The sequence below is a fragment of the Myotis davidii genome, unplaced genomic scaffold (genome assembly GCF_000327345.1).
Source record: "Myotis davidii unplaced genomic scaffold, ASM32734v1 scaffold116, whole genome shotgun sequence".
Taxonomy (NCBI): domain Eukaryota; kingdom Metazoa; phylum Chordata; class Mammalia; order Chiroptera; family Vespertilionidae; genus Myotis; species Myotis davidii.
In genome coordinates this window covers 2128269-2150323 of record NW_006290632.1, presented here as the reverse complement: position 1 = coordinate 2150323, position 22055 = coordinate 2128269, and the positions used below count along the sequence as shown (strand labels likewise).

Below are 22055 nucleotides of genomic sequence, written 5' to 3'. Positions count from 1 at the left end.
ACTGATAAGAGTGTAACATGGAACAATTTCTATAGAGAGTAATTGGATAATATTTATCAAAATTACAAACACAAACCCTTTCACCCAATGATTTTTACTTCTAGAAATTTGCCTTACAGATATTCTTTTAAGCGTGGGAATTGATATATGCCATGTACAAAGGTACTCTTGGCAGTGTTTTATATAATAACAGGAGTCTGGAAACAGTACACGGGTGTATCAGTAGGGGAATGGATAAATAGATTAGAGTGCCTTCATGAAATAAAGTAGCACCAGTGATTAAGAAGAATGAGGCAGATTTCTTCGTGGCACTGGAGCACTTAGGTGCATTTTGTATTAGGTTGCAGGCATTTTATATTTGCTATTTTGTAATTTTTCCTTAAAGAGGGCCCCTACAATTGTATGGGCTTCAGGCTTCACAAAATCTGTGTACACTTTGGGCCCCAACACGTCTGGGAGATGGGCACATGCCTGTTAGTAACAGAGGTTCATACCCCAGTGAGGGAGGTGGAGGAAGTGTGGAGGGATGTGAGGGGTGAGTAGGATGGGGGATGGGGATGGATCAAATTTGAGAGCTTGGAAAAGTTTCACAGGTGATTCTAATATGCTTTACCCCCAATCCTGCACAGCCCCCCAGCCCCCACCTTCTTCTTAAGCCTCCAAAACCACTCTACTCTCACACAAAGACTTACCTCTGCAGCTAGGTCCATGTGGCCTCCATCCCGTTTCATGGCGCCCTCTACCTTTGTCAGCCTAGTGCTCTCCCCGTGAAGGGGCCTGATGGAGCTCAGAGCAGCCATCCTACCCCAGAGCTGTTCCGTCCCCTGGCATGTCTGACCTCCGATTTGAAACACAGCTGGTCGTGTTTAACAAGAAGTTGGCAACATAACATGAAGTTCCCAGATCACTCTCTAAGCCAGCGGTTCTCAACCTTGGCTGCACATTAGAATCACCTGTTTCTTTATTACTAATGTTGTGGCCTCACCCCATAACAAAGAAACAGAATTTCCGAAGGATGAGGCTCAGAAATCAGGATTTTAAAAAGATTCCCAGGTGATTCTAATGTGCAACCAAGGTTGAGAACCACTGCTCTAAACAGTTCTTATCTTTTAAAAAAATCACCTGGGTATTCACCTTCTTTTTGCCAGTTGTCAAACACATGCGGCTTCCGGGAGTGGGGGTGGGGAATGGGGGGTGGAGAAACTTTGAGGAGGGAGGGAGTAAACCAGGCTGGCAGGAAAAATTACTGGCACATAATCAAGAAGTTATATGGTGTTTTTTTAATCACTTTTAAAAAAAAAGTAAAGGAGGCAGGGATCTTTGCAAAAGAGGGGGCAGGCTGGGGAGTAGCTCCACTGTATTCCATTTACTCTCATAACCCTTCCTTCCTTCCTTCCTTCCTTCCTTCCTTCCTTTTTCCTCTTTCCTTTCTTCTTTTTAAAAAGGTGCTAAAATCACTCTACAAAGGTTTCTTTTTATTAGCAACATTTTGTGGTGACTCTCAGGTTCTGCCATCTGATTTGCCCTCAGACTTATAAAACGAGGCTACTTCGAGCAGTCCCACACTGAAGATTCCAACTCAAGTCCACGACTAATATGAAAGCAATTTATTTTTAAAAAGTTGAACTGAACCCTGTATAGTTATATATTGAGAGCGAACAAAACAGATAGGGTGAAAACCAGCCATTCTCCGTCAGCCAAGGAAATTTTGTTAGAAACTCCAACCTCCATCCCCATCCACAGCCCCTCCCCACTTCCCTTCCCCGGAGGAGCCAGTGCTGGGGAAGAAAGCAGATACACAGAAGCTGGAGAATGGCATCGGCATCCAGCACGTGTAACCCCGGGTTCTGACAGCTGGCCTTGGGGGACTTTCTGCACATCTGGGCACTAAATGGGATACCAAACTGTCAACATAAGAACGTCCAAACCTGTAGAACATTTTACGAGTTTATGTGAGCCAAACTGAGGACATGCCTGGAAGCAACATCGCAATGTGTCTGAGAAGATGCTCCAAGGATGGCAGTTCTGCGGTTATTTTATACATTTGGGATTAAATGAGGGGACGTAAGGAAGATTACATGAATCCATTGCAGTCAATAGAGATGCTGTGGGGCAACAAGATAATGTGTTCCCTTGGCGGTGGTTACACCTCCAAGGGGTCTAGCGTTTCAAAGCTGTGGTAGCCCAGATTCACAAGATGGACAGGGCTCGCTTAAGGCAAAGATAAACCCTCTACTATGGAAGTTATAGGCCTGGGCCGTCACTACCCCCATGCTCTGCCCAGTCTGGAATTTATGATCCAATCACCCGTCACTGAGGTTGTCTGATTTATTACATAGCCTCCTTTTCCGTCCCCAAACGGCTGGAAGTTCCTACTAAGGCCATCTATTGGGCAGAAACACATTAAAGGCCTCTCAAATAAGATGATTAATTGGCTGGGAAGGCTTAAAAAGCATCTTTTTCTACTGAAAAGAGCTGGACATGGCAAAAGGACACCTAAACCCCTTTAGGAGATAGGTAAGCCTGTGTCGTTGGAACTGCAGAAGGGGTGGCCTTTCAGGAGATGTGATGCTTACTGCTCCCACGCAAGTCCAAGACCCATCAGTTCTCTGCCATACCCATCCTCCTCCCAACCACTCTCTACACAGCTGCAAAGTCATTGTGGGGGTCCAAAATGGGACACCGCAAGCCATGCCACAATGGTATGCAGATTGGTCTGAACTAAAGGCAACTTTAGCTGCAGGCTCAAGAGAAACTTCTGCCCCTCCCTTTAACTACCTAAAAGAAGTTGAATCAGGGGCCTTGTTCATAATAAGAGATTATCAGGAATAACCTTTTGGACCCAAGTCCATGGCAGGGAAACGTTTGTTTATTAAACATCTGCTCTTATCACCCTGCAGTGGCCCTTTGAGTCCCCTAGGTGCATTAGCCCAGCCCTAGCTCAGGATGTCTCCTATACGGTACCTCGAGCCCTCTTTCTATCTCTGAACCTCATGATTATGTGGGGTCTCTGATTCTCTTGTGTATGCAGGTTCCCATACATATGAACATATTAAATTTGGGTATTTTCTCTTGCTAATCTGCCTCATGTCTATTTAATTTTTAGACCAGTCGGAACAAAGAAACTTCCGTGTAGAGGAAAGTTTGTTCCTCTCCTACATTATCTTTTTTTTAAAAAAATATATTTTATTGATTTTTTACAGAGAGGAAGGGAGAGAGATAGAGAGTTAGAAACATCGATGAGAGAGAGACATCGATCAGCCGCCTCCTGCACATCCTCCACTGGGGATGTGCCCGCAACCCAGGTACATGCCCTTGACCGGAATCGAACCTGGGACCTTTCAGTCCGCAGGCCGACGCTCTATCCACTGAGCCAAACCGGTTTCGGCCTACATTATCTTTTTTAAGAGTAAAATAAAACTGTGCTCCCTCCACAGCTGAAAAGTCCACAACAGCTTTTGGTCTTATTTCATAAATAAAAATAAGTAAATAAAACCTAGGGATCAGCAATCTTTTCTGTAATGGGACACATAGTAGGTATGTTAGGCTTTGCCTGGCCTGTGCTGTTATGCTGTAATGATGGCTGTGCTAGAACCAAGTGAAAGGAGACAGTATCTACAGCAAGTGGGAGAGAAGCCATAGACTACACGTAAAGAATGGGCATGACCATGTTCCAATAGCACTATATTTGGCCCATAGGCTGTATGCACCAAATTCTCATATCAGAGTCTTTGCATTTGTCCTTGTCTCTTCTTGGAATGCTCTTTCCTCAGACTTTTGCATCGATGGCTCCAAGTAGTAGATAACTCAGTAAACAGATGAAACATATATTTGGAGAACCAGAAAAGAAAGGGACCTGAAAATGAGAAAATAATTTGGAACAAATTTGATTTTAAATATTTCCCCCCAAGTATTCAAGCAGTTGTCATGGGTGAGGGAGTGGGTGTCGGAACTTTGTTGACGTTCTTTGCATGTACTTTAAACCTTGGTTGGCTTCTTCTATTCTGAATCAACTGGGGGTGAGTGGGAAGGAGGGAGTATGTCACAGTCTTATCCTGTTTAAGGCCTCAGTGTGGCCCTGCTGGCTCCTTTTTAGTAACCATGGCCTGAGGTCAAGGTTTGTCCTCTCAAGCAAGGTTTCTCTGACCAGTAGTGACCTGACAGGGCCCCTTTACAACTCACCACATTCCCCTGTTGTATCTTCTCACAGCATTTAACCACTCCCTGAAATCATTGTGCTTATTTATGTGCACCTAGTAGAGTGCCTGGCACATAGAAGGCATGCAAGAAAGTATTTGTTGACTGACTAACTTAATGAATGAATGCTTAACTGAGGGATATAAGAACTCAAGAGCTAAAAGTGTTTTGAGAAGAGATCCAATCCTATGTGAGATTCTCTGCTTGTCCCACACAAAGGCTTAAAAGTGACTCAGAACCTGGGTTGGACACCTGAATCAGTTTTACTCTAGTAGCTAGTGGCGTTAAATCAATTTAGGCAAAAGCAAATTTGTCAACAGAAGAACTGGGACCAAATCGGGTCTGGGAGAATATTTTGCTCCTATTGCATGGGATGACTTTCCAGCTCTTTATATTTTATCAATTCAGTCTGTTTTCCTAAAATGTTTATTTTTCTTTTTACTTTTTAGATTTTCATTAACTTTTGGGTTATTCTCTAAGGAAACACAATTTAAACACCCAACAATCAAGAATATATCAAGAATAAATCTGGCTTCCTTGATTTCTGTGTACAGGGAACATCTGATTTGTGTCAGGCACTGTGCTGGGCACTGGAAATACCATGAATATGTCCCTGCTCTCAGACCAAAAAATTCCAAGTTTTTACAAGAAAATAAATAAGGTGGTAAGGAGGGTTTTTGTGTGTGGTTTTTTTTTAAGAAATAACATAGCAAATGATGAGAAGCTACCCTATAAAGGGTACGGAAAGTGTATTCCAACGTGAAGGTGCCACTAGCAATGTCACTGAGGTAGGAGAGAGCTTGGCCTGTTTCAGGAATGGGAAGAAAAATGATGTGACTGGGTCCTGGAGAGTGAGGAAAACAAGGCACAGTGATGAGATGGTCCCTGGGGCCTCATGGACCATGTTAATGAGTTTGGACTTTATATGCAGAGGTTTCACAAAGGAGAGTGAGGCCATATTTTTTATGTCTAAGGAAAATTGCTCTGGCTTCTGTGTGGAGACTAGACTGATGTGGGGCAAGTGTAAAAGTAGGGAGACTTAAGAGCAGGCTGTTGCAGTAATCCACGTGGGAGAGGATGGTGATCAGACTGGTGGTGGCAGTGGAGACAGGAGAGGAAAGGCTGGAATTACAATAGGCCGTAGAACTGAAAGGAGTTGTCAGTGAATTCGATGTAGAAACTGACAGAATGTAGGCGTATCAGTTAGTGTCCAGTTGGGAAACAGAAATCATTCTGGATATTTCAAACAGAGGGAATTTATCATAAGAAAATTAGGTTATCTGTTAGAATGTTTTTAAGTTCTAGTATAGTAAACCCTCAATACGGACCTTGATTTAACGGACTTAGGATTTAACGGACAAAATTTCCGGTCCATATGTCTTATATGAAAATTAACATCCTGTTAATTTAAAAATGCTTTTAACCAAGACTTGTTTATAGTTAAATTAACAGGTTACTTGTTGTTGTTATTAATTCACTTTTATTTTTAATAAATTTTAGTGAATAGATCATATGTTGGAAAAAAACACTGTAGTAATTTTGCCAATATAAATACATATTATATATCTACAACCATATTCTACATATTTAAACCCAAGAGTCAGGGCACCTAAACAATGCTCAGTGAATTAATAGCACATGATCACACCACATGGTGCATGGTAATTGGTTCTGTTGTCTCCTGGCATGACTTTCTGCAGCAGTTTTAATACCCGTGGCTGATGTCCCCACGTGGGCTAAGCAATGCCCTGGCCCTGTGTATGTGTTTACTATTGGTGACTGGTGAATGAAAGCATTTACTAGAAGTATTCAGTATAAATTTAAAATTACTTTAATACATATAGAAAACATTGCGAAATTAATCTTTTCTTTTTTTAAAATTTATATATATATTATTTAAATTCTTTATTGCTTAAAGTATTAAATATGTCTCCTTTTCCCCCCATTGACCTCTCCACGCTGTTCCCACCCCCCAACATATGCCCTCACCCCCCTACTGTCTGTGTCTATGGGCTATGCTTATATGCATGCATATAAGTCCTTTGGTTAATCTCTTACTCACCGTCCCCCTCCCCTGCCTTCCCTCTGAGGTTTGACGGTCTAATCGATGCTTCTCTGTCTCTGGATCTACTTTTGTTCATCAGTTTATGTTCATTATATTCCACAAATGAGTGAGATCATGTGATATTTATCTTTCTCCAACTGGCTTATTTCGCTTAGCATAATGCTCTCCAGGTCCATCCATGCTAATGCAAATGGTAAGAATTTCTTATTTTTTATAGCAGCGTAGTATTCCATTGTGTACATGTACCACAGTTTTCTAATGCACTCATCTGCTGATGGGCACTTGGGCTGTTTCCACATCTTAGCTATTGTAAATTGTGCTGCTATGAATATATAAGATACATATGTCCTTTCTGATTGGTGTTTCTGATTTCTTGGGGTATAGTCCTAGAAGTGGGATCACTGGGTCAAATGGGAGTTCCATTTTTAATTTTTTGAGGAAACTCCATACTGTTCTCCACGGTGACTGCACCAGTCTGCATTCCCACCAGCAGTGCATGAGGGTTCCTTTTTCTCCACATCCTCACCCATTTGTTTATTTTCTCCTTAGTTTCCATTGTCTCAGAGATGTGTCGGTAAACATATTGCTAGGACATATGTCTGGTATTTTGCTGCCTGTGGATTCTTCTAAGATTGTTATGGTTTTCCATCTTACGTTTAAGTCCTTTTCCCATTTTGAATTTATTTTTGTGTGTGGTGTAAGTTGGTGATCTAGTTTCATTTTTTTGCATATATCAGTCCAATTTTCCCAACACCATTTATTGAAGAGACTGTCTTGATTCCATTGTATGCTCTTGCCTCCTTTGTCAAATATTAATTAGGCATAATGGCTTGGGTTGATTTCTGGGTTCTCTGTTCTGTTCCATTGGTCTATATGTTTGTTCTTGTGCTAGTACCACGCTGTTTTAAGAACAGTGGCTTTGTAATATGGCCTGATATCTGGTATTGTGATCCCTCCAACTTTGTTCTTCCAAAATTATACTTTTCCTACCTACTTAATTTTAATTCCACAAAATATGTTTATGTAACTAAAAACAGGTAAACTAATTTGTTAATTTTTTAACATGTGTATTCAGAAAACCTACTTTATTATATAACAGTCTTTCGGCTTTAACGGACACCCCCTTGTCCAATTAGTCCATTATATTGAGGTTTGACTGTAGTTACAAAACTGTTGGAAAGGTGAGAGAAATAGAAAGGGGAAGGTGTGGAAACCGAGAGGTGAGTGTCTGCAGGAAGGCAGGACCACTCCCAAGGCTGGAGGAAAAAGAGTGATGGTGATGTTATCAGAGCCCAGAAGTGTCTGGCATCTGACACTGTGGAGCTGCGGATGCTGCTGGAGCTGTCCACTGCCCCAGCCACCGATGCTGTTGCTGGAACTGCCGAGGCTCCTGGAGCTCACAGCACTGTTTGCTACCACAGCCATTGCCAGAAGCTTTAAAAAAAGGGTCTCTTCCTCAACCAGTGCTTCCCACTGGCAGCATCTAACTGAGTCAGCTGGCAAAGGAGTCTGGGAAACTCAAGTCAGGGTTCCAGCCACCTCCAACAGTGCACACAAAGGCGGGAATGGTACTAGCGCCAATAAGCCACTGAATCCCATATTCTTTACAAATACACATTTCTTTTTTTCTACAAAGGCGATATGTTTCCATTAGAGAATAATTAGAAAATACAAACAGGGCATTAAAAACTGCCATATTCATGCCCTGACTAGTTTGGCTTAGTGGATAGAGCGGACTGAAGGGTCCTGGGTTTTATTCCAGTCAAGGGCATGTACCTTGGTTGCAGGTGCATCCCCAGTGGGGAGTGTGTAGGAGGCAGCTAATCAATGTTTCTCTCTCATCGATGTTTCTAACTCTCTATCCCTCTCCCCTCCTCCCTGTAAAAAATCAATAAAATATATTTAGGAAAACAAAAACAAAAACAAAAAAACTGCCATATTCCCACTTACCCAGAAACAATCATTAATAGCATCTTGGGGTCTCTCTCTCTCTCTATCTCTCTCTCTCTCTTTCTCTCTCTCAAAAAGGGACTCTTACTCTACATTTGGTTCTCTAACGCACTGTACAAAATTTTTGCAATAAAACACTTGCTGGATTTTTACTTTGTTCCAACTAGTTCCCAGTATTGAATATTTATGTTCTACCAACATTTTCCTATTATAAACATAAAAAGGGAATTATTGCTTGAAAACAAATTTGCAATTTATAAAAACAATTTATAAAGAATATAATCATAATCTGTAGTTTGACTATTATGAGATTGTTTGCTTAGGTAGAAAGAGAAAACTATTTAAACATAAGGTAAAATGCCAGGTCTTTTCCTATCCTATTCATTTCTTTTGTTGGGGAGCAAAAGCACTGTAGAATTTCCGAGCTGGGAATGCATGCAGGCCCGAGCTGGGGAGGAGCGTGATTTGCAGGCTGTACTAGAACCGTCCTGCTGCCCTCTCTGTCGCTCTTCATGGAGTCAGACCTCTGATGAGAAAGCTGGTCCTCTGGAATGTGCAGAAGGGTGACATGGAGACAAGGTGCCTTTAAGAGTGGACCCATTACTATGGCCACTTGGCAACCATTTCTCATACGTTATCTGTTAGAATGTTTTTGACTACTAGTGGCTGGACTTCCATTGGCTTTAACAGTGAAGAAATGTATTCTCGCACATAACGCGAAGTCCAGAGGTAGGACAGGCTCCCAGAAGAGCGAGATAAGCCATTCAGTGATGTCACCAAGGTCTCAAGTCCTTTCAACACTCGGTCCCGCCTTTCTGGGTGTTGGCTTCATCCCGAGGCTGGCTCCCTTCTTGGTGGCTAGATGGCTGCCAGAGGCCGCAGAGCTGCCTGCTCCCTTTTCCATGTTTGGCAGGATATCAATTCTTTTCAGCTTAAGCAGACCAGTGGTTTCAATACTGTTGGACATTAAAATCACCAGGAGTGTTTTTGAATTATTTATGTATTAATATTATTTCATTTTAATTTTGTTTTATTTATTTATTTATTTGCTATTGTATTTTTTAACTGTCTAGGCCTTATCTTCAATTTTAAAAAAAATTGATTTGGTTGAGAGAGAGGAAGGTGAGAGAGAGAGAGAGAGAAACATCGATTGGTTGCCTCCTGTATGCGCCCTGATTGGTGATTAAACATGAAGCCTGAGTATGTGCCCTGACTGGGAATCAAACGTGCCACCTGTGGTGGTATAGGATGACACTCCAACCACCTGAGCCACACCGGCCAGGACCTTGCCCTTATCTTTAGAAAATTAATTTATTAGTCCAGGGTAGGGCCCACCTGGAGGTAATTTTTAAAAGCTCCCAAGTGATTCTCAGGTACAGCCAGGACAGAGAACCACTGGATTACACTGGTTTAGGTGACCTGCCTATTGCTAGACTGACAGTCACCAGGATAATACTGATTAGCTTAGGAAAATGGATCTCAGAATATGCCCCCCCCCCCGCCCCCCAAGCAGAAGCAGCTCCAGGGAGCCTTTCAGAAATGCAAATTATCAGGCACCACTCAGGTCTTTGGGGCAGTGAATCCTGGGGCACTGGACCCTTTAGCACTCCCTCCTCCAGGCACAGGCCAGAGACAGAAAAAGGGATCAGCACCTGAATCCGGGAGACGCCTGGCTGTGCAGAGAGGGCCTCTGAATGTTGCCACCAAGCCTAAGTCCCTGCAGCGGGCTCTTAGGAACAGAAGAAGCCATGTTCTGTTGGTATCCAATCCTTTTACCCCAGGGGACTCTCTAGAAGTTTCTGCAGGAGCTAAAGGGCTGAAAAGACTGACTTGGCGTACACTTTCCCGAAAACATTGTGAACTAATTTTAACCACAGCGCAATTTCACTAGGGTCCTGGAAAAGAAAAAGACCATTAGGTAAAAACAAAGGAGATCTGCATACAATAAGGACTTTAGTTAATAATATATCAGTATTCATTTATAAACTGTGACATATGTACCATACTCATGTCACATAACAACAGGGGAAACTGGGTGTGGGGTATATGGGAACTCTGTGAAATCAACTTTCTTTCCTGTAGATCTAAAACTGTTCTAAAATAAAAAGGTTCTTTTAAATACGACACATTAAGATGTGAAATTCTAACAGATGGAAACACCTTTGTAAAGGGCTTATTAAAATTAAGCATAAATGTCTCTTTAAAATGCTTCATATTAATATAACCTTGACACTGTTATATTTTCACGATTGATACTATGTTTTTTTTTTTTTTTGCCATGTTTTTAGCCAGGGAAAATGCTTGTTGAACATTTTTAGTTTAAACAAGAGCTGAATTTGAAACTATTAATGAAATTCCTGATATGCCTCATTCTCAGAATCTGCACATGGCCAGCGTTATCAAAGAGCTAATGGAAGAGGCATAACCTTGTCCATGTGCTTAGGAAGAATTAAGAATATATATAAAAAGTCACTTCCTTTCCCCTCAGACTCGGAAAGAAGGAGGGCGGCTGGAGTCCACGGGGGATGGGCTATAGTCAAAGGCATCTTACTCAGAACCCAGTTCATAGTGAGCTCAGGCAGACATCCCCCTCAGGCACTGTCCTGTTGTTCCAGCAGCTCCATTTCAGTTAAATGTGATTCCTGTGTCCTGAGGGGTGACCCATGCAATCCCGTGGACGGAGGGGTGGCTCATTACCAATGACTCACCTCAGTAGAGTGTACATCAGTGGAATGTGCAATTCCTGGAAACACTGGGCTATATTGGAATGGAGCAAGGAGCAAGGAGCAAATCTTACAGTTTGGAAGGGTCTCCTCAATGTAGTTCGCTGAGTAATTTATGGTAAGTTTTGCTTACAAGTACTAGTAAGGAAACTGATAACTAAGATGGTCCTTGCAGGGTCAGAGTGTTATAATTAAGAGTCATAACAGAAAGAGTACTGAGGGGCAGTCTGGTGGGGGCAGCCTCCCCAGGACAACATGCCTCTCACTAGGCCCTCCTTCACCCCCTTCCAGAAGAGGAGCAGCGGGAACACCAGAAGCACCTGGTGCAGAGCCCCAGTTCCCACTTCATGCCTGTGACACGCCCAGGACGCTATAAAACCACCACTTGTTGGCCCTGTACAAAAGGCCGTTTCCTGTGGAGGCTGTTCACTGTCCTCTGTCGGTCAACAGGAGGAAAAGCAAGGCTGACAGAAGGATGCTCTTTCAGAAGCAAGCAGCACTGGAAGCACTCCGAATCAAGATGAGTAGGGAACCAGCCCAAGGAACACATTTTGGATAAAAAATAAAGTACTTAAGGGCAAAACTGTTGCCGTGCCAAGCAAGTGGCTCGAAATAATGTCCCCCCTGATCTTGCTATGTTGGAATCTCTCAGATTTTTTCCATCATTGTTTTACACTCTCACTATGTGACCTTGAACACATTCCTTAGCGCCTCCCCCCCCCTCTCTCTCTCATTTTTATCTTACAATGGGGAATATTAATAGTACCTATTTCTTGGCAGTGTTATATGAATTCATCAAAGTAATGTTTACAACACTTTTAGAAAAGTGCCTAGAATATGGTGTTAACAAAAGTGTTGTTTAATAAATTAATGAATAAATAAGATAGCCCTTGCTCACACCAAAGTCATTCAATGCAACAATAGACCCCTTGATGATATCGCATGGCAAAAACACAGAAAATAATGCTCAGGGAGGGAGCCTCAGGCATGGCAGGGCATTGAAGGAGAAGAAGAAACAGAAAGTTTTCATGAGAAATAAAAGTGAATGTGATGGGAAACTCCCATATTATTGGAGGAAATGTAAAATGACGCAGCCCTTTGGAAAACAGTTTAGCAGTACCTGAAAAAGTTAAACACAGAGTTACCATATGACCCAGCAATTCCACTCTTAGGTCTATACCCCAAATGTTCATTAGCTTATGAGTGAATAAACAAATGTGGTCTATCCTTATAATAGACTATTATCCCATCATACAGGAGAACAAAGTGCTGATAAATGGTGCAACGTGGATGAACCTGGAAACATTATACTGAGTGAAAGAAACCAGACACAGAAGGTCCCATGTCCCAGGATTCTACTCATAGGGGACTACCCAGCATTGGTAAACGCATAGCCACTGAAGGCAGGTTGGTGGCTGTTCAGAGCTGGGTAATTGGAGAGTAACTGCTTAATGGGCGGAGGGGTTTTTTTTCTGGTGGTAAACATGTTTGGAACTAGAGAGTGGCAGTGGTTGCACAAGTTTGTGAATGTACTAAATGCCATTGAAGTGTTCAGTTTATAAGGGTTCATTTTATGTTTTGGGTTCATAAAAAATCATACATACGTAAGTGGGACCAGAGTGAGTGCTGTGTTTGTCCCAGTTGAGAATACAGAACATTCCAGACTCCTCTTCCACTCACCAGAAACCTTATTTGAGAAAGTTATCTAATGGGCATCCCTTCTGGGCCCTGGTTTCCATATCTGTAAGAAAATGAAAGTGGACTAGGTGATTACGAGGAGCCCTTTCATTTCAAATTCTAAGGCAGAGAAATTCAACACCCCTCTTTCCTCCCTGTCTCATCCACATGCTTGGAAACAACTGCATCTGTACTGCAGATGTATACTAGAAGACAATGAATGTTGTTGTAATTAAATTACAGGGAAATTAATTTGTTTTAGTTATTCGTTGTAATATTAGTTATTACAATGACACAAATTAATGGGCAAATAACTGAAACAAATGCACGTTAGCAATGAGCTTGGAGTTTGCCACTGTGATACTTAGGCTCGGAGCCCGTGCACGGCTCCAGCCTGTCTGTGCCCTCCATGTAAGCACACACTGTGCTTTTGCCAGTCACAGTATCTCAAGCTCTCCAGCCAAGTGCAGTGCTGGCAGAATCACGTTGATTGGGAGGCCCTTGATTGATTAATTGATGCCCTTGCCAAGCAGGATGGTGACGAGGGATTAAATACCCTTCTGAATGGCCCACTCTTTGCAGCCAAGTAATCTAGAACAGCTCGAGGCCATCAATCATTAGAACATGCCATAGACCACTGCTCTAATTACCACTAGACTAGTTAGAACTTTACTCTAAAATTATTGAAATGTTATTTGAATAGTAAGCCAAATTTACCCAGTCCTGGGACTTAAAGTCTGGGAGGTGGGTATGTAATTGTCTGCATAGTACCCATCACAGCATGAGTCCACAAGTTGTTGAGGACAGGCCATTGTGAACATCACTAATTCATGGAGTTGCTAGGAGTCAGAGCCGTCTCAATGGCGCATGGCACACACACCTCCACCAGGTTACTGGTCTTCTGTAAATTCCTTCCTAATGATTCCTAGGAGTCTCAGGTGCATCTACATTGACTTCAGCTGGAAACATTTCAGCCTTCTACCAAGGTTTATCAGTCACCCCCATCCCTTAAATTCTGGTTTCTTCAGGGATATCTACTTTGGAGGTCTACAACAGTCCCCAAAGGTGCACCAACCGGAAGCCACAGTCTATCCAGGCCCACATTATTAGACAACTATTGGCTGCTAATTTCAGGAGGTCCAAGCATGTGGGCTCCAGGCCTCATGGAGCAGCTGAGAGAATTTAGACAGTGCCTTGAGGCTGGCCAAGTCAAGCCTCCTAAAAGGTCATACCAACGGTGCCAATAACTTACCCTCTTGGCTGAGAGCCTCTCTCAATATAACTGGAAGTTCCACCAGTTTCCCATTGACTACTCTTCTTGAACGTTCCTTCTATCTACTTCTTTCCATCACGGAGCAGCAGCGTCTCTTTCCTCTTCCACTCTTTGTTCTTGGCCTGGACTTCATTCCGTTCCTCCTTTCATATTTCTCTTCTCACATGCAGAGAGGAGAAGGCTATAGGAAGGAGAATAAAAGTGAAAAAGCTGGCCGAAACCTGTTTGGCTCAGTGGATAGAGCGTCGGCCTCCGGACTGAAAGGTCCCAGGTTTGATTCCGGTCAAGGGCATGTACCTGGGTTGCGGGCACATCCCCAGTGGGGAGTGTGCAGGAGGCAGCTGATCGATGTTTCTCTCTCATCGATGTTTCTAACTCTCTATCTCTCTCCTTTCCTCTCTGTAAAAAATCAATAAAATATATTTTTAAAAAAAGTGAAAAAGCTGGAGGGGATTGTGTACAAATTAAGCAATGCCTGTAAACCCTGTACATCCTTCTATTCAACTTAGATGAAGAACCTGAGTGCAAATTAATGTAAAATTAAAAATATGAAAATAGCTTTGCATCCAACTTATGAATCTTGTTTTCCTGATTTCGATCTCTGGTGTTCATTAGGAAATAAATAAGATAAAAAACCCATAAAGCAGTCAGCTTATCTTTGGGTAACTAAATACTCTTCTGGTGATATTCCTCATTCCCTTCCTGTAGGGGAAGTGAGATGAGAACATAGTCTATCTTTTGGGCGATATACCTAAACTGGCTGTTACCAAGCATGTGATTAATTTTGAAGGCTGACTTTCAGAACACCATATTTGAGTAAACTTGAAAGATAAGTCAATGAAAACATCCAGCAAAGCAAAATAGGTATTTTCCCGTTTCAATCAGATATCAGATATGACCCAGCAGTTCTTCATTGTGCATTCAACACAGAGGGTCTTGAATACAGTAGAGGTTAGAGAAATGTTTGTTAATTTTAGTTAAAATGGAATTTCTCTCAGTCGCTCGGTGGCTTGAACTTCCTGGCTTGAGGAAAAGGGAATAAGGAAAGGCCTCATGATGGTAAAGCTAGAAAGAGATCACTACTTAACATACTGATAATTTGTTCCTGGGTTTATTACTTTGTTCAAAAGCCTGTGAGGTGAGCAGCCAGAATGTGGCAGTAAACTGTGCTATTAATTCCATTTATATTTTCAGAGCTGGGAGTCAGGTTTTCAAGTTTGTTCTTGGACTTTATGCAAAACATATGCAAATCTATAGCATTCTAAAATCCCGTCTCTTTGCCAGCCCCTCCCCTAGTCACAAACAGCCAGGACTGCGGAGTGGTGGACCCCCGCGGCGGGGGTGGTGGGCGGGGATGGGGGAGAGTGGGGGAAGGGCTGTCCGCGAGGCGGCCCAGGGGCGGAGCCTGGGCGGGGCCGGTGACGCGCCGAGTTGGCCGGCTGCGGGGCTGGACCTCAGCCTTTCCCCGCCTGGGGCCGCCGCCGCACCATTGGTTGTTCGGCGTCTCCAAAAGGGGCCCTTGGACTCCTCACTGGGTCAGTCTGGTGCTGGGTCGTGGAACTCCCCACAACTCCCGCTGGTCCGGAACTGGATCCCTTCTTCCCAGAGTTGCGGGCAACTTTCCCGTCTCCCTGGCGCTGCAGTGGCTCGGGGACCCGGGCAGCCGCTGGTAGCTGAACCCAGGGCCACGCTACCCGCGCCCGGCTGAGCCCGCACGTTGGTCTGGTCTCTCTCTCGGTGCACGCTGGGGGTCCCGGAGCTCCGCTCTGCCGGGGAGATGCCTCTGGGACACATCATGAGGCTGGATCTGGAGAAAATCGCCCTGGAGTACATCGTGCCCTGTCTGCACGAAGTCGGCTTCTGCTACCTGGACAACTTCCTTGGCGAGGTGGTGGGCGACTGCGTCCTGGAGCGCGTCAAGCAGCTGCACAGCAACGGAGTCCTGCGGGACGGCCAGCTGGCCGGGCCGCGCGCAGGCATCTCCAAGCGGCACCTGAGGGGCGACCAGATCACGTGGATCGGGGGCAATGAGGAGGGCTGCGAAGCCATCAGCTTCCTCCTGTCCCTCATCGACAGGCTGGTCCTGTACTGCGGGAGCCGGCTGGGCAAATACTACGTCAAGGAGCGGTCCAAGGTAGGACGCGCGCGGGCGCCCAACCACTGCTGCAGCCCGCAGGGACCGGAGACGTGCGGAGTCTGTTGTCTGTCGCCTTCGCAGGGCTACAAGCGAACTTTAGGTTTTAACCAAGAAGCAAGAAAGAAGTCAGTCTGGTCTTCCCATCCCCCAGGGAAAACCCATGCTAAGGGACTTAGGTGTATCATTATAATGACCTTCTGATAACTTGGAAATAATGGCTCTGGTGGGTGGTACAAGCCGGACAAGCTGTGGCTCTTTGGTCTGATTTTAAGACGTGGGGGTTCTCAAAAGTCCATACGAGGGACAGGTTGTTAGGAAGATTGTGTATGATCCGAGACACACATGGACTCGTGATTTTAACTGTCTACTTTAAAGTCACCTAATATTTGCCCTTCATTGATTTCAAAGGGGATTCCCATGACCGCACTTTTAAAGAATGCTGGAGACAGCTGTGATTTTGCAATGTGGCATTTGGTTCGTGGAGTTTGGCAGGTGTGGGAAGAGTTTGCCCTGTGAAAGAGTAAAGCTCCTCTTCACTTTGGAGTGCTGCCCTTGGCTTGTTGCACTCAGGACACTTAGATCATCTGTTTGACTGAAAATTCTCTCCCGGTGCTGAGCCCACACCATACCTTCTCTTTCCTAACTTTCAGGTGACGGGGAAATCTACTCAAAACCACCGGTTATGCCCTAACCAGTTTGGCTCAGTGGATAAGAGCGTGGGCCTGCGGACTGAAGGGTCCCAGGTTCCATTCTGGTCAAGGGCATATACCTTGGTTGGGGGAACATCCCCAGTAGGGTGTGTGCAGGAGGCAGCTGATTGATGTTTCAAACTCTCTATCCCTCTCCCTTTCTCTCTGTAAAAAATCAATAAAATATATATATTTTTAAAAAGACACCGGTTATGTGATCAGAATAGGGTAGTCAAGTACCTCTGGAAAGAAATTATGTTTTCGTTCACAGCCAGAAGTGACTCCCTGGGTAGAAATTTATCTTGGAAACATTTAGAGATAGGCTGGCAGAAATGTGGGAACATGTCGTGCCATGTACATTCATTTGGGGTAGTCTAGCCACTCAGTCTTTTCTACAAATGACGATCCAGCCTGCTTTCCAGTGGCAGTTCTGAGAGAGATTTGCATTTCTTTTATTGTGGACTGGTCAAGGGGCACTCAGAACTGTAGAAAACTTGCACTTTAACACAGCGAGGCTACACATACCAGCGTGAGAAAGAAGGTGAACATTCACCTCTGTACCATTCTTTAACCACATAGGTAGTATTTCTCAATTTAAGATTCATCCTCTGATAACATACCTTGTTGTCTCATTTATTCCATAAGCTGAGAGGAGCACTCTTAATATAGTGCAAGTAGTGAAGATTGGAAATGTATAGAAATGAAGGGGTTGGAGTGGGTGAATGGAGTAGAGGAGGAGTAGATTGCTTTCAAACTAGGGGGACATGAATAGAATATCAGAAGGCATTGTTATTAATCTGACACAAAAAGTAAATCTTAGAAGAAAATGCTGCTTTCTTTTACTTTGATTTGGGGAAAATTCAGAGTTAGCAGGAACCAGTAGAAGATTGATGTTATTGTTTCTCTACTCTTCCATCGTTTGGGTGGTGGATGAGAAAGTTGTTTGTCTTGATCAGTGTTATATTTGCACCTTGCCCGGCTGGGGCCCGTGGGGGAGGGGAGGGGAGGGAAATGGCTAGTTTCAGTATTGCAGAGGTGCTTGTAGCTTCAACTTGGAAGAGCAAATGGCTTCTTACCAGTTTTTAAAACTTTTAAACTTAGGCTGAGGAATCCTCCCCTCCCCCCACCTCCCTGGGCATTCTAGGAACAGAATTCTCTCTGAAGGAGGTCAGAATTAATTGGCAGAAAGAGGTCACTAACATGTTTGAATGTTAAGTGTTTTTATTTAGCTTTGACTTAATGAACAGTGGTAGGGTTTTAGGATAGAATTTAACTCCACAAAGGGAATGAAAAGCACTGTGTATGTCTGGCTAAGGACAACAAGATTTATAGATATGATTTTTCAATTATGGATTATCTTCTGAGTAGAACAAATAACTTTTCAGTTAACCCTTTCAGTTAACAGAACATGACTACGAATTGAAAAGAGGAGATACATTTGTTGTCCATGGAAGAGACATCTGTCTGCCCATACCTAGATGTCCAACTCTCCTTTGGCTATTTTGGCACAAAACTCTTCACTCCTTCCCTTTAGAAAAATCACCTCTAGATTGGGATATTCCTGACCAATGAGAACCAAATGCAAACCAGGTTTGAGCAAACAGTTGTTATAGTAAATTTTTTTAAAGTTTGATTTGCTTGTATAAAGAAGTCTCTTTAGTAATGTCTGTGGCCTTGGGTCTCTTGTTTGAAGTTCATTATTAAAGCATTGTAGAAAAACACATTGCATTTCTACATGATTTACATTCGTTTCACCTTAATTTAACCTATTTACTTCTCTTCCTTCAACTGAGTACCTTACCTTTCTGCTTCCCAGAGTAATGATATAGACCCAGTTTTTTCATACCCAGTTTTAGAAAAACTGAATTTTTAAAAAGCAGAACATGTAAATTTATTTTAAAATTTTATTTGTAACTTTTTATGAAAAATTTCAAACATATGAATTTAGAGAGGCTAGTATAAGAACTCCCATCCCCCATTTTCAACATTTGCCAATGCATACATTTATTTTAGACCAATTCTTTTTCAGGTACTTTAAATTTCTGTGCTTATTAGTGTATTGACTCTAATTAAGTACTTTTTCCCCTGGATTTTTAAAGGTCATTGAATAATGTAATAATGCCCTTTATCTCAATGACGCAATAGCAAAGGCATTGGTAATAAAATAGGAATATATACTGGAATTGAAATGGAAATTGTGGAAGAATATGGAAATAAATATTCAAGGGTTCCCGCTTCCCTGCCAAAAAGGTTATTACAGGTCAGAATTTATCTACCTCCACTTTGTTGGAGAAAAGTCCTAGGGTGGTGAAGACTCTGGGCCAGTGGTTTCCTAAAATGTAGTACAGCGGTATGGCGCCCCCTAACTGCAAGCATGATCATTGCTTCCAGGCTATCAAAAGATTTATCTGTTACTTCCTTTTGGAGACTTTAGACTATATCCAAGATAAATATTGGTTATAAATTGCTCCTTTTGTTTTGGCTGCCTAGAAATGGCTGTTTTCTGTAACTTATAGAACCGAATGTTCTGCTTGAAGCATCTCATTATAGACTCACTAGTGAGTAACTAATAACTACATTTTAATGAGCAGTTTGCTCTGTCTGGCATTGTACTAATAAGCACTTTAAAAACACTGTCTGTCTGACTTAGTCTTCAAAACCACAATCTTCAGCAAATTGAGTGATTAAATCATTTACCAAAGGTCACAAAGTCAGTGTTAAGAAGCAGTGTATCATAAAAGTTAGGACAAACTCACAGATACAGACAGTAGCATGGGAATTACCAAAGAGGAAGGGGATTAGGAGGAGGTAGAAGAGGGTAAAAGGAAGGAGATTTGACCTACGTTGGTAAACAGCACAATTTACAGATGATGCATTACAGAACTGTACACCTGAAACCTATATAATTTTATTAACCAATGTCACCCCAATAAAGTTAACAAAAAATTAAAATAAATAAAAGTTAGGAGCTTATGCCGGGGGTTACTGTAGGTAAGTTGCTCAATTTTCACCAAGTGTAAAATGAGGGATAATAATTCTTTAAAGCTTTTCAGGGGGCGGAGCATTAGATAAGATAATGTACATAAAATTCTTAGCAGGATTCTAAGCCTTCATAAATGTTATAGGCTGTCAGTGGAAGACTTGGGATTCTAACCCAGTTCTGTCTGACTCCAGAGTTTGTGTTCTTGACTATGATGCTCCTAGTTTTCATCCTTTCATTTATTCAGCAAGTGCTCACTCAGCGTGGGATACTGCGCCAGGCTTGAGGTACAAAGGTGAGCAGGCATAATCCCTGCCTCATGGGGCTTAACATTCACTTATGCATTTGAATGCAGGATCCTCTAGTTCACACTTGATTAATTCTCAAGCCTAAAAAAGAAAAAAGACAAAGCCCAAACATTGTAGTGGGTCAGCTACATACATTTGAGGAAGAAAATGGAGGCCTGTGCTAATGCTTCCCTACTGTTACTGGCAGGGAGAGTTTGTTAACAAGGTTGCTTGCTAGGACCCCTGACTAGAGGAGTTCTGGCCATGGGGATATGTGGGTTGTATTGTGCACAGACAGATCAGTCCTCCCGTGGAAACAATGCAGAGAAGTGATGAAACAGCAATAAGTTATGAATAAAAGAAAAAGTGTTGTGAAGTGGTGGGCTTGTTCCTTTGCTATTTTGCAATAAAGTTTGGCCTACCCTTCTCATGTGATGTCAGGAGTATCCCTTACTCAGTGGAGTTTTTCATGGTTGCAAACTGCTTTAAGCAAAAATGGGATAATATATGTTGAAGATTAGGCTCTCTCTCAGGAGCCAAGTGCAGGAAATGCAGTCATGGTTCACAGAAGAGTGGGTGGAGCCATGAACTATGAACCAGCAAGTCCTAACTACCCAGGGCAGCTTGGGTGTTAGTTCTTTTCTCTGGCGCTTGATGGCCTCCATCTTTGCTTCTCTGCTCGTGCCCTTCATTTCTCCCTCGCTCTCCGTTCCGTCCAGCTTTTTCTGCTTTTCCATGCAGGTGGCTCAAAACGGCGCCCTCCCCCACAGAGGCCACCTCAGCCTCAGTCTGAGATCAGCAAACACTTGACCAACATTCTGGAATCTCCTTTTCATCAGCCTTGGTTGGGGAAGTAGAGGGGCATGTGAAATCATAGATCATAACTATGGTTGTCTGGACCCCTGAGAAGTGCAGTGCTTAAAGCATGGGGCTTGAGGACTAGATCCAGAAACGGTGTCTGTAATTAAAAATCTGAAAAATCTGTCTGAGCTATTTTAGGGGGAGGAGGCACTGAGTTTGAAAGACTGGAACATTTTTCTGTAAGGATGTGAGGGATTCCTATAAAAGGTTTTGTATTTAAAAATAACTTAGCTCTTGGAGGAAGGAAATTAATCCAAGGAAATAATTTACAGAATTCAGCGTCAGTGACAGTGAAGCCAGTTTCTCCACTGGATGGTTTTCATAGTGTTTTTTGTCTGTTCTGTTGAATAACATTTGGGAACAAAGAAAAGAAGATAGGCATGTGTGCATATGTGTGTGTACTTTATAATTTCTTTTGTTCACTTTGGGGCCACTGGCCACTCAATCACTATTTTATCTGCTTGCAGTGAAGTGGGAAGTCAGGGAGTATCAATTTAATTTATTAATTGACAAATTGTTAAATGTCTTGTACTGAGGGAGACCTGTAAGTGGCTGGGAGAAGGGAGGTGAAAAGTGATTATAAAACCACCTAAAGAAGCTGAAAGTTGAGTGGCGTGAAGTGATTGTCACCAACTTTGCTTTCTCTTTTCTAATTAAACTGCACTTTTACACTGATTAGTCATTTTTGTTTCTCTTCTTCAGGCTTTTTCCAATTTCTCTATTTAAAATTAAGGGATCAACATTAGTAACCAAAACTATACCGAACTTTAATGATACAGGTTTTTAGAGCTAAAGAGAGGTATCAGAAATCACATCTTTCCAGTCATTCAATCATTTAGCAGTTTTAATATTTGGAGAGATGAGATCTTGCAAGGGATTGGGTCCTGGGGTCCTGGGCCTAAGCAAAGGCGCTTTAGTGGAGGGGGCTAGCCTGGCGGGGGTTGCTCCCTGAGTCAGGCCGACTGCAAGACAGGGTCGGTAGGTTAATTCAGCTGCATGAGCATTTCATTTGTGAATTTCAAATATCATTCTAATTTAAAATCGACAAACATCCTTTCATGGAGTTATATAAGCCTGTCTGTGCATTCAACTTCTGGGTGTCATGAATTATTTCCTTTTCTGACCTCACTCAGCCCAGAGCAATTTTGCACATTCTTTTCTTTCTTTCTTTCTTTCTTTCTTTCTTTCTTTCTTTCTTTCTTTCTTTCTTTCTTTC

General features: G+C 42.7%; 1 protein-coding gene and 1 long non-coding RNA gene across 2 annotated transcripts in view; both read left to right on the top strand.

The window, feature by feature from the left end:
- The first annotated feature begins 15301 nt into the window (after positions 1-15301).
- Positions 15302-22055, top strand: part of EGLN3 (egl-9 family hypoxia-inducible factor 3) — a 29117-nt gene continuing 22363 nt past the window's right edge. The window contains exon 1 of the mRNA XM_006763655.2: positions 15302-16019. Within this exon, the coding sequence (XP_006763718.1) occupies positions 15663-16019 (357 nt within the window). The 5' untranslated portion in view covers positions 15302-15662. The remainder of the gene's footprint in view (positions 16020-22055) is intronic.
- Positions 16026-22055, top strand: part of LOC107183067 — an 8834-nt gene continuing 2804 nt past the window's right edge. Inside the window, exon 1 of the long non-coding RNA XR_001513840.1 lies at positions 16026-16147. This is a non-coding gene — a long non-coding RNA (uncharacterized LOC107183067). The remainder of the gene's footprint in view (positions 16148-22055) is intronic.